General features: G+C 41.1%; 1 protein-coding gene across 2 annotated transcripts in view; it reads right to left on the reverse strand.

Annotated features, from left to right (window-relative positions):
• Window positions 1-13,049, reverse strand: part of ASCC1 (activating signal cointegrator 1 complex subunit 1) — a 110,393-nt gene that overhangs the window by 39,095 nt on the left and 58,249 nt on the right. For both annotated transcript variants that reach the window (XM_066348622.1, XM_066348621.1), the window contains exon 8: window positions 879-1,003. In XM_066348622.1, the coding sequence (XP_066204719.1) occupies window positions 879-1,003 (125 nt within the window). The remainder of the gene's footprint in view (window positions 1-878; window positions 1,004-13,049) is intronic.

The following is a 13,049-nucleotide window of genomic DNA, read 5'->3' on the forward strand; positions in this document are numbered from 1 at the left end:
TTACACTCCCAAAGTTGTCCAGTTTTAAAATCAAAATAAATTATTGAGTTTTTTTTAAAAACCAAACATGGAATTTTGGTGCTGGTATACTTTAAATAACAGGTTTTTAACAAAGAAGCTGCATGTAACATGAAGGTGTGGCTCCTGCTCAAAGAGCTGCTGACTGTGCTGGAGAAGATTCACTCCGGGAGTGGGGACAAAAGATCCTGTCTAAAACGGAGGGTTAACGCAGGCATTTTCATATGAGGGCTCAGATTCCACAAGGGGAAATAGGTATTACTCTCACACAAGGTTTCTCAACCTTGGTGCTAATGACATTTTGGACTAATTCTTTGTTGTGAGGGTCTATATTGTGTGTGTGAAAGATTAAGCAGCACAGCTGGCCTCTCCCCACTTGATGCTAATAGGAACCCATCCCTAGCCGCTGCACTGTGATGACCAAAAATGTCTCCAGAGAATCCCAAATATCTTTTGGGATTAGTCCTAGTTATGAACCACTGATCTAACATTTACTTTTTTTACTAGATAATCTTCCTTTCTTTTTACTTCTCTTCAAAATAAGCCAGCAAGTATTGCGTAGGACATACTTATACTAAAATAATTACTAATTGTTTGCCTAAAATTTACCTGGACATCCTGTATTTCTCTTTGCTAAATCTGGCAACCCTATTTATAACAACAAGAAAAGATTTGGAATGCCATGATCTCATGCTAGTTATGTCCCTGCATACTTCTACTGTGTTCATTAAAACAAGCTAACAGATCAAAACAAGAAGGTACATGAGAAATTCTTTGGCAGTTCATTCTATTCAAACTCCAGGGAGGCTATCACTCAGCCTTACTAATCACGAACTGCCACAGGCCTATGGAGGACTTACCATTGGGGTCTTTCCTGAACAGAGTGTTCATGACAGTAGCATGGAGTTTCACACTGTTCCACTCTTTCACTATTAGTCCAGACGCCTGGAAACGCTCCAGCACTCGGTCAACTAATTCCTGCAGCCTAGCAAAATCGAAGAAAGAAATACAGAAATATTAGTAAACTCCTAAACCCTGATTACTAATTCCACATTCGTGGAGCATTTGCTCTGGGCCAATCACTGTACAAAGCCCTGCATAAGAAGAGGAAGAATACAAGCCTGCAGTCCCTACCATCATGAAGCTCATAGCCTTCTAGAGAAGACAAACATGAAAACAAATAACTGCAAAATGTGACAGTGAGTGTTAAGAGAGTGATCAATTGTACATGTGGAGGGAGAAGTTTTCACAGAAGGATTAAACATGGTCTTTAAGAAACAAGCAAGTTTACCTTTTTGACAATAGCGCTCAAAAAGACAGGCTTTACTACATGGCCGAAAAGGAAGAGCTTTATTGGTTCATCCAGTCACAGAACCAAAAACTAGTTAGGTTGATGTGCTTCTTCCAGGATCAAGTAAGGTTTGGTACAACTCTAGACATCTGCTCAGTGGGAAGGAGTATGCACGTGAAGATCTCAGTAGCACTGGACACTATTCCAGTGTTTCAACAGGTGAAAGTACAGTCAATAAAGACAACTACATATAAGAAAATCCACAAGCTGCATGACTGATTCTCCCATGGACTCTCTTCAGGGAGCTCTGAGCACTACAAGTTCTGTAGTAGGCAAGCTCTATCTCAATGACGGCCACTCATTCTACACCTCCACCAGAGGCAATTCTTGCACAGGAAGTTTTCATTCTGTTCAGATATTTTTTCAATAGCTTGGAGACTTTAACATTTCTTGTAAGGCCAGTCTAGTGGTGATGAATTTCCCCAACTCTTTTTGTCTGGAAACTACCTCTCTTTCAACTCTGAAGAGCAACTGTGCCAGTAGTGCCAACAAGAGGGGTCATTATCCCAGCAAGTATGTGCTAGAGTAGATCTTGTTGCTGGGCCTGAGGAAGGAACCATCTTCTGTGACCACTCACTCATCTGATGATAAAGGTTAGCCTGTGGCTTCTACATAATACGTCAAAGCATCCACCCTGAGCTAAAAGCAGCTCTCTCTGAATTTTGGCACTGACTGGGATGTCATGTGCCAGAATGATGATGTCAAGGGCAGAAAAGAGCCTGCACCTTTAACCTTTTCCTTGCCTCCTTTGAGATTTGTGCTGCATGTTAACTGACTTGCCTGACTCAAAATAATCTTTCATCAGTCACTAATGTGCTAATGAACAATAGAGTTCACATTTTTTAGATTTCACATTTTTAGAGGTACCTTTGTGTCAAACACCACCTCTTTTCTTGGATTCCAGGAGCACTGAGACATTTATAGAGTTCATGAATCTTCCACTGCTTCATGGGCCATGCATGGCCCTGTGGTAAGCAGTAAGCAGCTTCTCCTTAAGCAGGGCTGGATGTGTTTTATATGTGATGTGGATCAAGTCCATCTTGTGTGACCATTTGTGGGAGCTTGCCTCTAGCAACTGTTCTTGCTATGGTAGCTGAGTTGCTCAAGGCCTATCTCCAAGTGAAGAGTACTCTGGCCGCCGTACCCCCAGTTATCGCTCACTCACTTAGATGTGGGCAAAGCCACTCTTTTCTGCTTGCACTGCATACGCTGCAATAAGAGGGAGCCATTCTCCCCTAGATACTGACTCAGAAATCCAAACAATTCCTTTTCTCTTCATGGTTTTCAGGTTCCAAAGTTCCAAATTAATCTTAAAATTCTAGTTTTTTGATGTTAATTGTTTTAATGAACTACTTACTGTCTTCTAAGCAAAGAATATTAACAACATGAGTAAGCCATAATTAGTAATAAAATATATACCCATGTCCACTAAACCAACTTCAGAAATAGAATACAGGGCTAGGACTAGGGCCCACAAAACTTAAAGGGGTATCTAAAAATGCAGTAACCAAGCCCTGCCTGGGTAGCTCAGGTGGTTAGAATATCCTCCCAATATGCCAAGGTTGTGGTTCAATCCCTGGTCAGGGCACATATAAAAATCAACCAATGAATGCATAAATAAGTGGAAACAAGTTGATGTTTTTCTTTCTCTCTCCCCCTCTTCCTCTCTCTCTAAAACTCAATAAATAAAAATATTTTTTAAAAATAAAAATGCAGTAACCAAGATAGATGTCTTAATGCAATATTTTTGAAAATCAAAATTAATGTCAAAAATTCTACAATGAACAGAATATCAAAATTCTGAATGAATATGGAATCAGTATCACTGAGTTCCTTTACCTAGGACTCCAGTCCAGCTTGGCATGGAACAGAACATTACAATATACCAGTTCCTCAGGATGCTTTCTGCTCTGGAGATCCACTGACACCCTGCTGCCTGCCCCAGCACCTACTAGAGCTGCCTCATGACCCCAGCACTCTTCAATATGCACATTTTCTCATCAGGCTTTCTCTATTCTGTGCCTCCGGTTCCCTGGGCCTCAACAGCCACCCCGTCCCTCCTTCCACCTATGCAAATTGTACCATCCTTCCAGGCCCCAATTCAAATCCTACTTTTGCATGAATCCTTTATAATTACCCTAACACCTTACACCCCCTCATCAATGAGGAGTGATTTTGTCCTTCTATGAAAGCATGCTCTTGCTTCTAAGTTATACTCTACTTAGGATTCTCAGAAATGGTCCCTTATGCTCCTAGTTTGTCTTGTTCTACTACTGATTATATGCTCCTTAAGAGCACGTTAGCCTGACCAGGTGGTGGCGCAGTGGATAAAGCATCGAACTGGGATGCTGAAGACCCAGGTTTGAAACCCCAATGTCTCTGGCTTGAGCGCGGGCTCATCCGGCTCAAACGTGGGGTTGCTCGCTTGAGCGTGGGATCATTGACTGACCCCATGGTCACTGGCTTGAGCCCAAAGGTCACTGGCTTGAAGCCCAAGGTCACTGGCTTGAGCACAATGTCACTGCTCAACTGGAGCCCCCTGATCAAGGCACATATGAGAAGCAATCAATGAACAACTAAAGTGCCACAACTACAGGTTGAGGCTTCCCATCTCTCTCCCTTCCCGTCTGTATCTCTCGCTTTCACGCACACACACAAAAAAACTCAAAAAACAAAGCATGTTATATATTTGTCCTATATCTGCCAGAGCACAATTATACTTGGTCTTCAGTAACTGTTGGCTGTGACTGGTTAATTGGTTTGATTGATTAAAAAGTGAGAATTGAGCCTAACCAGGTGGTAGCACAGTGGATAGAGCATTGGACTGGGACGCAGAGGACCCAGGTTCGAAACCACAAGGTCGCCAGCTTGAGCACGGGCTCATCTAGTTTGAGCAAGGCTCACCAGCTTAAGCCCAAGATCGCTGGCTTGAGCAAGGGGTCACTTGGTCTACTGTAGCCCCCCAGTTAAGGCACATATGAGAAAGCAATCAATGAACAACTAAGGAGGTGCCGCAACAAAGCATTGATGCTTCTTATCTCCCATCCTCTCTGTCCCTATCTGTCCCTCTCTCTGTCTCTGTCACAATAAATAAATAAATAAATAAATAAAGTGCACTAAAAAAAGTGAGAATTGAATGTAAAAAAAGGTAAAACAAAATAAAAATGATCATTAAAATAAACATGATCTTGAGGGATTACTAAAAATTTACAGATTAAAAATAAAAACATATTTGCAGATAAAACCAGGTAAGGAAAGCCCGACTTCAAGTAGAAGAAACAGCATGTGCAATGATGCCCAGCATTCAAGAGCACCACTTATTTGGAAAACTGCCAATTACTCAATATAGCTACAACAGAGAGTGAGAGAAAAGGGTCAGTGGACATGAGTTAGATGTAAGTACTGGTTGGACCATGAAAAAATGATATAGTCAGATGTCCACTTCTAAAAGCTGATCTGGCAGAGTAGAAAATGTTTTAGAAGGGGAACAGACCAGCAGTACAGAAGTCAGCTTGTCAGCACTATAAAACAGTACAAATAACAACAAACACAATGTGTCAGGCTATAGGCTAAGCACTGATGCATGAGCCTCACAATAAATTGCTATCCCTATTTCACCAGTTAGGAAACTGAGGCACAGAGACATTCTAAACTTGACCAAATCACATAACTAGTAAGTGGGAGATCCAGAATTAGATTCATACAGTCTGGCTGCAGAGTACAAGCTTAAAGGTCAGCGGTACAAAGGGGGAAAGGATGAAGATCTAAACTCCGGCAGGTACAATGAAAACTGAGACAAAGGGATGGGTTCCAAAGAGCAATGTGAAAGAGAAGCGTCCTCAGATGTGGCCGTGCTAAAGCAAAGGAAACAGTTGAGAATGACTCCCCAGAGTCTGCCTTAACTGACCAGCTGGGTCACTAACCAAGGTGGGGAGTTGTGGAGAAGCAATTGCTATTGTTATGTTGTGTTGTTCCGCCGGAGAGGGGGCGAGGGTTGGGGGGGGGGGTGCTTAATACTGTGTATGCTTTTGAATACCTGAAACAGGATATCAAGTAGGACACATACAGGAGACAAATGGAAATACAAGTCTGAATCTCAAGAAAAAAGTTGAGCAAAAGATACAGATATGGGAGTTATCAGTGCAAAAACAGTAGTTAAAAGCATGGGGCAGATGCAGTCCTAGGGGGTGGGGGGATTCAGAACAAGTCTAGAAGGAGCTAAGGACAGAGTCCTATGGGATACTCCTCTGTAAGGGACAGAGAAGGAACCCCCAAAGACAATTGATAAGGATAAAGAAAGGCTAAAAGGAAAAAATCAGTATAGCATAATACTACTGAAAAGTAAAGTAAGAAAAGAAACAAAAAAAATTATTTCTCACCATCAGAAAATTATTTAGAGGTTTTTGCAAAGCAATTATTCTGGCACATTAGAAATGGAAGCTTCATTACAAAGAACCAAGGAAGAAACGGGGGGAATGGGAGATAAGTATACATAAACTCTTCCAAGAAACATGAAAGGAAGGGGAGAATAATGCCTTTATAATTAGAAGATACAGAGTTGAGAGCAGGTCAATTGTGCTTGTTTTCAGTGAGTAGAAAGAGTTGAAAATGCTTACTGAGAACAAGAAAATTTTCTGATGGCTTTAGGCGACCCCTGTGTTTTGGTCGTTCAACCCCCGCCGGGGTCGCGACCCACAGGTTAAGAACCGCTGCCTAATAGAAAAATAAAATGTATTCATACAGTACATAACTCTGATTTTGTAGTTAATGGATTTAATTAATTGTGCATGTGGATCTCCAAGCAAAGAGTTACAGTATACTGAGGCTAAAGGTTTTTTTCTTTCTTTTTATTTTTTAGCAACGGTGGGGACGGGAGGGTAGGTGATGAGAAGCATCAACTTGTAGTTGCAGCACTTTAGTTGTTTACTGATTGCTTCTCATGCGTGCCTTGACTGGGGGCTCCAGCCAAGCTAGCAACCCCTTGTTCAAGCCAGCCACCTTGGGCTCAAGCCAACAACCATGAGATCATTCGTGTTGATGAGCTTACACTCACCCACGCTCAAGCTAGTGAGCCTGCGCTCAAGCCAGCAACCTCAGGGTTTCAAACCTAGGTCGTCAGTGTCCCAGGTCGAAGCTCTACTCACTGCGCCAGCACGAGTCAGGTGGCTCTACAGTTTCTTTTTTTTTTATCTTATTTTTATTAATTTTAATGCAGTGACATTGATAATCAGGGTACATATGTTCCGAGAAAACATCTCCAGATTATTTTGACCTTTGATTACGCTGCATACCCCTCACCCAAAGTCAAATCTTTCTCCATCAACTTCTATCTGGTTTTCTTTGTGCCCCTACCCTCCCCCTACTCCCTCCCTCTCCTTCCTCGCCCCCTCCCCACCCCTCCACCCCACTCCCTGTTACCATCACATTCTTGTCCATGTCTCTGAGTCTCATTTTTATGTCCCATCTATGCATGGGTTCATATAGTTCTTAGTTTTTTTCTGATTTACTTATTTCACTCAGTATAATGTTATCAAGGTCCATCCATGTTATTGTAAATGATCCGATGTCATCATTTCTTATGGCTGAGTAGTATTCCATAGTATATACAGTTTCTTATTAACTAACACCATCACAGAACCATCAAGTTTTGAAATATTTCTAAATATTAAAACATAATTTAAGTGTGAATATAAATAAGCACTGTAAAACCCACCTCAATTACAATCACAACAGAATGACACCTCACTTTTCTATTTCCTCTATTAAAGAAAAAGAAGTGGATAGAAAGGAGTTCAGCTATATAGAAAAAGGGAGCAAGAAATACCAGAGGAAGAAAATGAAGTAGACTAAATGAAGAAACCAGTTTCCAGCTCTGTCTTTCTGCAAAATTGAAAGTTCTGTCTAATTTACACTCATAACTTTGAAGAAAAAGTCCTTTAAAAAGTTCTTGTCTAACCTGCTCATTTTACACAAGAGGAAACAAAGCCCAGACAGGCTGAATTGCTCAAAGTCAGGACAGTGAGACCAGAATTCAAGTTTCCTGACAGCCATTTTTCTGTTATCACCCTGTACCCCCATGAAGCTTGGCTCCTTATCTGCCTTTCCTGCACCAAAATTGATGCCTAATTGACATAATCAATGCTCAATTGTTGTTGCATGCATGCATGAATTAAAGATGACAAATATTTTGAAATTCTATTAAAAGAACTTAAGAGTACTTGGATACAATCACTAAATTTCAGCTCGATGTCATAAATACTATGTTTGATAATATGTTGGTACATTTCTAACAACCTAGTCTTTCAATTCTTACTTCATTGATTCTTTCCTGTTTAACTCTGAATGAATCACAAAGCTTCTCTATCCTTTGCTTCCTCATGAATAAATTAAAAATAATATAGGGTTGCTTGCCCTGTGGTGGCACAGTGGATAGAGCATCGACCTAGAAAGTTGAGGTTGCCTGCTCAAAACCCTAGATTTGCCAGTCAAGGCACATACAATAAGTAACCAGTAAATAACTAAAGTGAAGCAACTATGAGTTGATACTTCTCACTCCCCACCCCCTTTAAAATCAATAAATAATAATAATAAATAATAATACAGGGTTGCTATGAGAAAAATAATAAATTATTTTTACTCAGATTTATAATTTAGATAGTCTTTTAGGTTTGAAAATAGAAGCCAGTTATTAATACCTTAAATCTAAGCTGTTAGTGTAAAGGCTGGAAAGGCTACAAAGCCCAAGCATTCCAGAGCCATCTTTACAGATATGGGCTTGCGCTACAGAACTATCAGTGACTCCCTAGGAAGTGCAAATTTCAGGCTTTTGTTTGTTTTTGTTTTAAAGATTTTATTTATTGAGGAGAGAGAGGGAAGAGGAGCGAGAAGGATCAACTCAGAGTTGCTTCACTTTAGTTGTTCATTGATTGATTCCTTGTTATATGTGCCTTGACTGGGCAAGCCCAGGGCTTTGAACCTGGGACTTCAGCATTCCAGTTCGATGCTCTATCCACTGCGCCACCACAGGCCAGGCTGTCTGACTTTTTTCTTTCCAATTTAATTCAGTTCTATTTAATTAACATTTCCTGAGTGCTTACTGTATACAGGCATTATGCTAGTCACTGCAGCAAGCATAGTCCTGGTTATTAAGGCACATACAATTGATTAAGATAACTATAAAGACAACTTTGGTAATAACACAAACAATTCAAGGTACTTTTAGTATCTTAAATGTGGAAAAGACTACCTGACTAGGTGGTGGCACAGTGGATAGAGCATCGACCTGGGATGCTGAGGATGCAGGTTCAAAACCCCAGGTCACCGGCTTGGGCACAGGCTCACCAGCTTGAGCACCAGGTCACCAGCTTGAGTATGGAATCATAGATATGACTCCGTGGTTGTTGACTTGAGCCCAAAGGTCAAGGCTTAGGTCCAAGGTTGCTAGCTTGAGCAAGGGATCACTGGCTCAGCTGGAGCCCTCTCCCCACACCCCAGTCAAGACACATATGAGAAGGAATCAATGAACAACTAAAGTGCCACAACTACGAGTTGATACTTCTCATCTCTCTCCCTTCCTGCCTCTCTGTCTCTCACTTAAAAAAAAAAGTGGGAGAGATTATAGCTTGGCTGGGATAATAGGCTACTAGGAAGATGGGCTTCCTGTACTCAAATCATCTTTGTCTATCAGATGAACAAGTATACAACTTATGCAGACAACAAACATTCACTGAATCTGACTGGTGGTAGTACAGTAGATAAAGTGTCAATCCAGAACACGGAGGTACCCGTTTCAAAACTCAGAGGTCACCGGCTTGAGCACAAGGTTGCTGGCTTGAGCCAGGGAACCATCCATACAATCCCAAGGCTTGAGCCCATAGGTTGCTGGCATGAAAAGCCCAAGGTCGCTGGTTAGAGCAAGGGGATGCTAGCTCAACTTGAGCCAAAGGTCTGATACCTGATCAAGGCATGTATGAGAAGCAATCAATACATAACTAAAGTGAAAGAAACTACAAGTTGATGCTTCTCACTCTTTCCCTGTCTCTCTCCCTTCCTGGCTCTTTCTCAAAAAAAAAAAAAAAAAATCAGTAAACATGAATTATAGAAGGGTGAATATACAATGCCGAATGACATACCTTCTGTCCCTAAAAATCTATTTGGCAAAAAGAAGCAGAAAATATAGCCAGAAAGAAAGACAGCATTTGGGCACAAAAAGATGAGTAACATGAGAGAAATTTTAGTCACAAGTAGAAATATTAACAGACACATAGGAGCAGGCAAGTATTAAGAGAGTGGAAGATCAAGTTGAAATATTAAGTTGGTTTCATACTGAAGAATTTGAATACTAGACTGAGGAATATGGGAGATTTTTAAGCAAGTAAATCCTATAGTATATAAGCTATAGCTTAGGAGAACTAATGTAGCTGTATTCCATAGGATCTATACACATTGACATAAAAGCAATGTCTAATACTTCATAAGAATGAATGACAGAACAATATGCATAATGAGATCCCGTTTGTGTAAAATATAATAATATGCATAGACAAGGACTCTCGGCAGTGTTTGCTCTGCTTATAAACTATTGGGGAGGAAAACTGGTAGAGTCAGGGCAGAGGGAAGAGAGCCGTTTAATTTTCACTTTACCCATCTTTAAGGCTTTATTTTTATAAGAGAAAACAATGTAAAAAGAAGCTGGCTGTGAAAGGACGATGGCAAACTGGAAGATAGTACCGTGATGCTAGGCTGCATGGTTGTGGAATTTAACTCTAATTACAAACATACACACATCTCTCTCATCTTTCACCAAACTTCTTTTCAATACAAAGTAATCTGCCTCCAATTATCTTTAATTTCCTCTGTCTGCCCCATCATAAGCACAGGCTTTATACAGTGAAACAGAGCTAGGTCAAACCATAATTCTACCACTTAAAAAAATATACTCGGATGGACAGAGACATGACTTGAGGGGGTGAACACACAATGTACAGGGTACAGAAGATGTGCTATAGAATTGTGCACCTGAAACCTGTATAATTTTGTTAACTAGCATCACCCTAATAAGTTCAATTAAAAACAACAGCCTGGCCTAACCAGGCGGTGGCACAGTGAATAGAGCATCGGATTGGGATACAGAACACCCAGGTTCGAGACCCCAAGGTTGCCAGCTTGAGTGCAGGCTCATCTGGTTTGAGCAAAAAGCTCACCAGCTTCAACCCAAGGTCGCTGGCTCAAGCAAGGGGTTACTTGGTCTACTGAAGAGCCGCGGTCAAGGCACGTATGAGAAAGCAATCAATGAACAACTAAGGTGTTGCAACGCGCAACAAAAAACTAATGATTGATGCTTCTCATCTCTCCATTCCTGTCTGTCTATCCCTCTCTCTGACTCTCTCTCTGTCTCTGTAAAAAACAAACAAAAAAACAAACAAACAAAAACACAACAACAGCCTGGCCTGTGGTGGGGAAGTAGACAGAACGTCCACCTGGAACGCTGAGGTCACCGGTTCAAAACGCTGAGCTCACCTGGTCAAGGCACATAAAACAAGCAAGCAGTGGACAACTAAAGTGAAGAAGCTATGAATTAATACTTCTCATTGCTCAACCTCCTCTCTCTGTAAAAATCAATAAATAAAATCTTTTAAAAAACCACACATATACACACATACTAATTGCTACTGACCTGGACAAGTATAACACTTGCCTGTTATAACAATAATGTTTTTTAAAAATCAGATAAGCTGCCCTGGCCGGTTGGCTCAGCGGTAGAGCGTCGGCCTGGCGTGCGGGGGACCCGGGTTCGATTCCCGGCCAAGGCATATAGGAGAAGCGCCCATTTGCTTCACCACCCCCACCTCCTTCCTCTCTGTCTCTCTCTTCCCCTCCCGCAGCCAAGGCTCCACTGGAGCAGAGATGGCCCGGGTGCTGGGGATGGCTCCTTGGCCTCTGCCCCAGGCGCTCGAGTGGCTCTGGTTGTGGCAAAGCGAGGCCCCGGAGGGGCAGAGCATCGCCCCCTGATGGGCAGAGCGTCGCCCCTGGTGGGCGTGCCGGGTGGATCCCGGTTGGGCGCATGCGGGAGTCTGTCTGACTGTCTCTCCCCGTTTCCAGCTTCAGAAAAATACAAAAATACAAAAAAAAAAAAAAAAAAATCAGATAAGCTAAAAGAAAATAATTACTATCCAGAAATAACCACTGATAAAATTTTTATGTATTCAGATTAACTGATTTATTTCTCTCTTGCTCTCTCTTTCCACTTTGTTTTCAACTGTTTTTTTATTGATTTTAGAGAAAGAGGAAGGTAGAGAGAGAGAGAGAGGCACAGTGATATGTTCCTGTACATGCCCTGACTGGGGAATCAAACCCATAACCTCTGTGTATCAGAAGGATGCTCTAACCAACCGAGCTGTCAGGTTATCTTCTTACTTTTTTGAGAAGAAAAAAAAGAAAATGTTTATTTACAAATTGTTTTGTAATCTGTTTTCATCACATAAATACTCTATAGTGATCTTTTCCCTATTTTTCTGAGACATTTCTCAGTCAATCCATACTATTCTCTAGTCTAAAAATGCTCTAGGTTTTTTTTTCCCCAATATGATTTTGATGAATATTTTTATTTATTTAGCATTGGGGGGCAGACAGAAAGGGAGAGAAATGAGAAGCATCAACTCATCATTGTGGCACCTTAGTTATTAATTGACTGTTTCTCATATGTGCCTTATCTGGGGGCCTCCAGCTGAGTCAGTGACCCCTTGCTCGAGCCAGTAACTTTGGGCTCAAGCCAGTGACCTTGGACTCAAGTCAGCAACCTTGGGCTTCAGACCAGTGACCTTTGGCCTCAAGCCTGCAATCATGGGGTCATGCCTACTATCCCACGCTCAAGCCAGCAACCTCATGCTCAAGCTGGTGAGCCCATGCTCAAGCAAGCAACCTCAGGGTTTCAAACCTGGATCCTCAGCGTTCCAGGCGATACTCTATTCACTGTGCCGCCACCTGGTCAGGCAATTTTGATGAGTATTTAGATTGTTTCAGGTATATACTGTTATATACAATACTGTAATAAATATCTTCACATATAGATATCAGTCCACGTATCTGATTAATTCCATTGGAAAAATTTCTATAGGAAAAATTAGCAAGTTCAAAACATATTAAGTAAAACTCTTTTTTAAAATATTTTAAATTTTTTATTTATTGACTTTTAGAGAGAAGAGAGGGACAGGGACAGAGAAAGGGAGTAGGTGGGGGGAGAAGCAGGAAGCATCAACTCATAGGAGTTGCTTCTTGTATGTTCTTCAACCAGGCAAGCCCAGGGTTTCAAACTGGCAACCTCAGTGTTCCAGCTCGAAGTTTTATCCACCGCACCATCACAGGTCACGCAAATAAAACTCTTGACATAAAGTGCCAACTTGCTTTCTGAAAGTTTATACTAATTTATACTTTTATCAGCAGTCATGTCACTATCAAACACATATTCAGTTCTCTTCTACTTTTAAAATGTTTTCTTTTAATAGCTTACTTCTTAAATAGATTTAAGATCCTTAAGGTAAAAGTCATTTTACCCATTTGTATCTGTTATGGTGTCTTTAAAGAGTGCCTGGTACTTTGTTAGTACTAAATTACTTATTTTAGGATATTTATCTTTTGTCCAACCATACGTTAGCACTTTTACTGATGTTTTGTCAATTTT

This window comes from Saccopteryx leptura, chromosome 9 (assembly GCF_036850995.1).
Source record: "Saccopteryx leptura isolate mSacLep1 chromosome 9, mSacLep1_pri_phased_curated, whole genome shotgun sequence".
Lineage (NCBI taxonomy): Eukaryota > Metazoa > Chordata > Mammalia > Chiroptera > Emballonuridae > Saccopteryx > Saccopteryx leptura.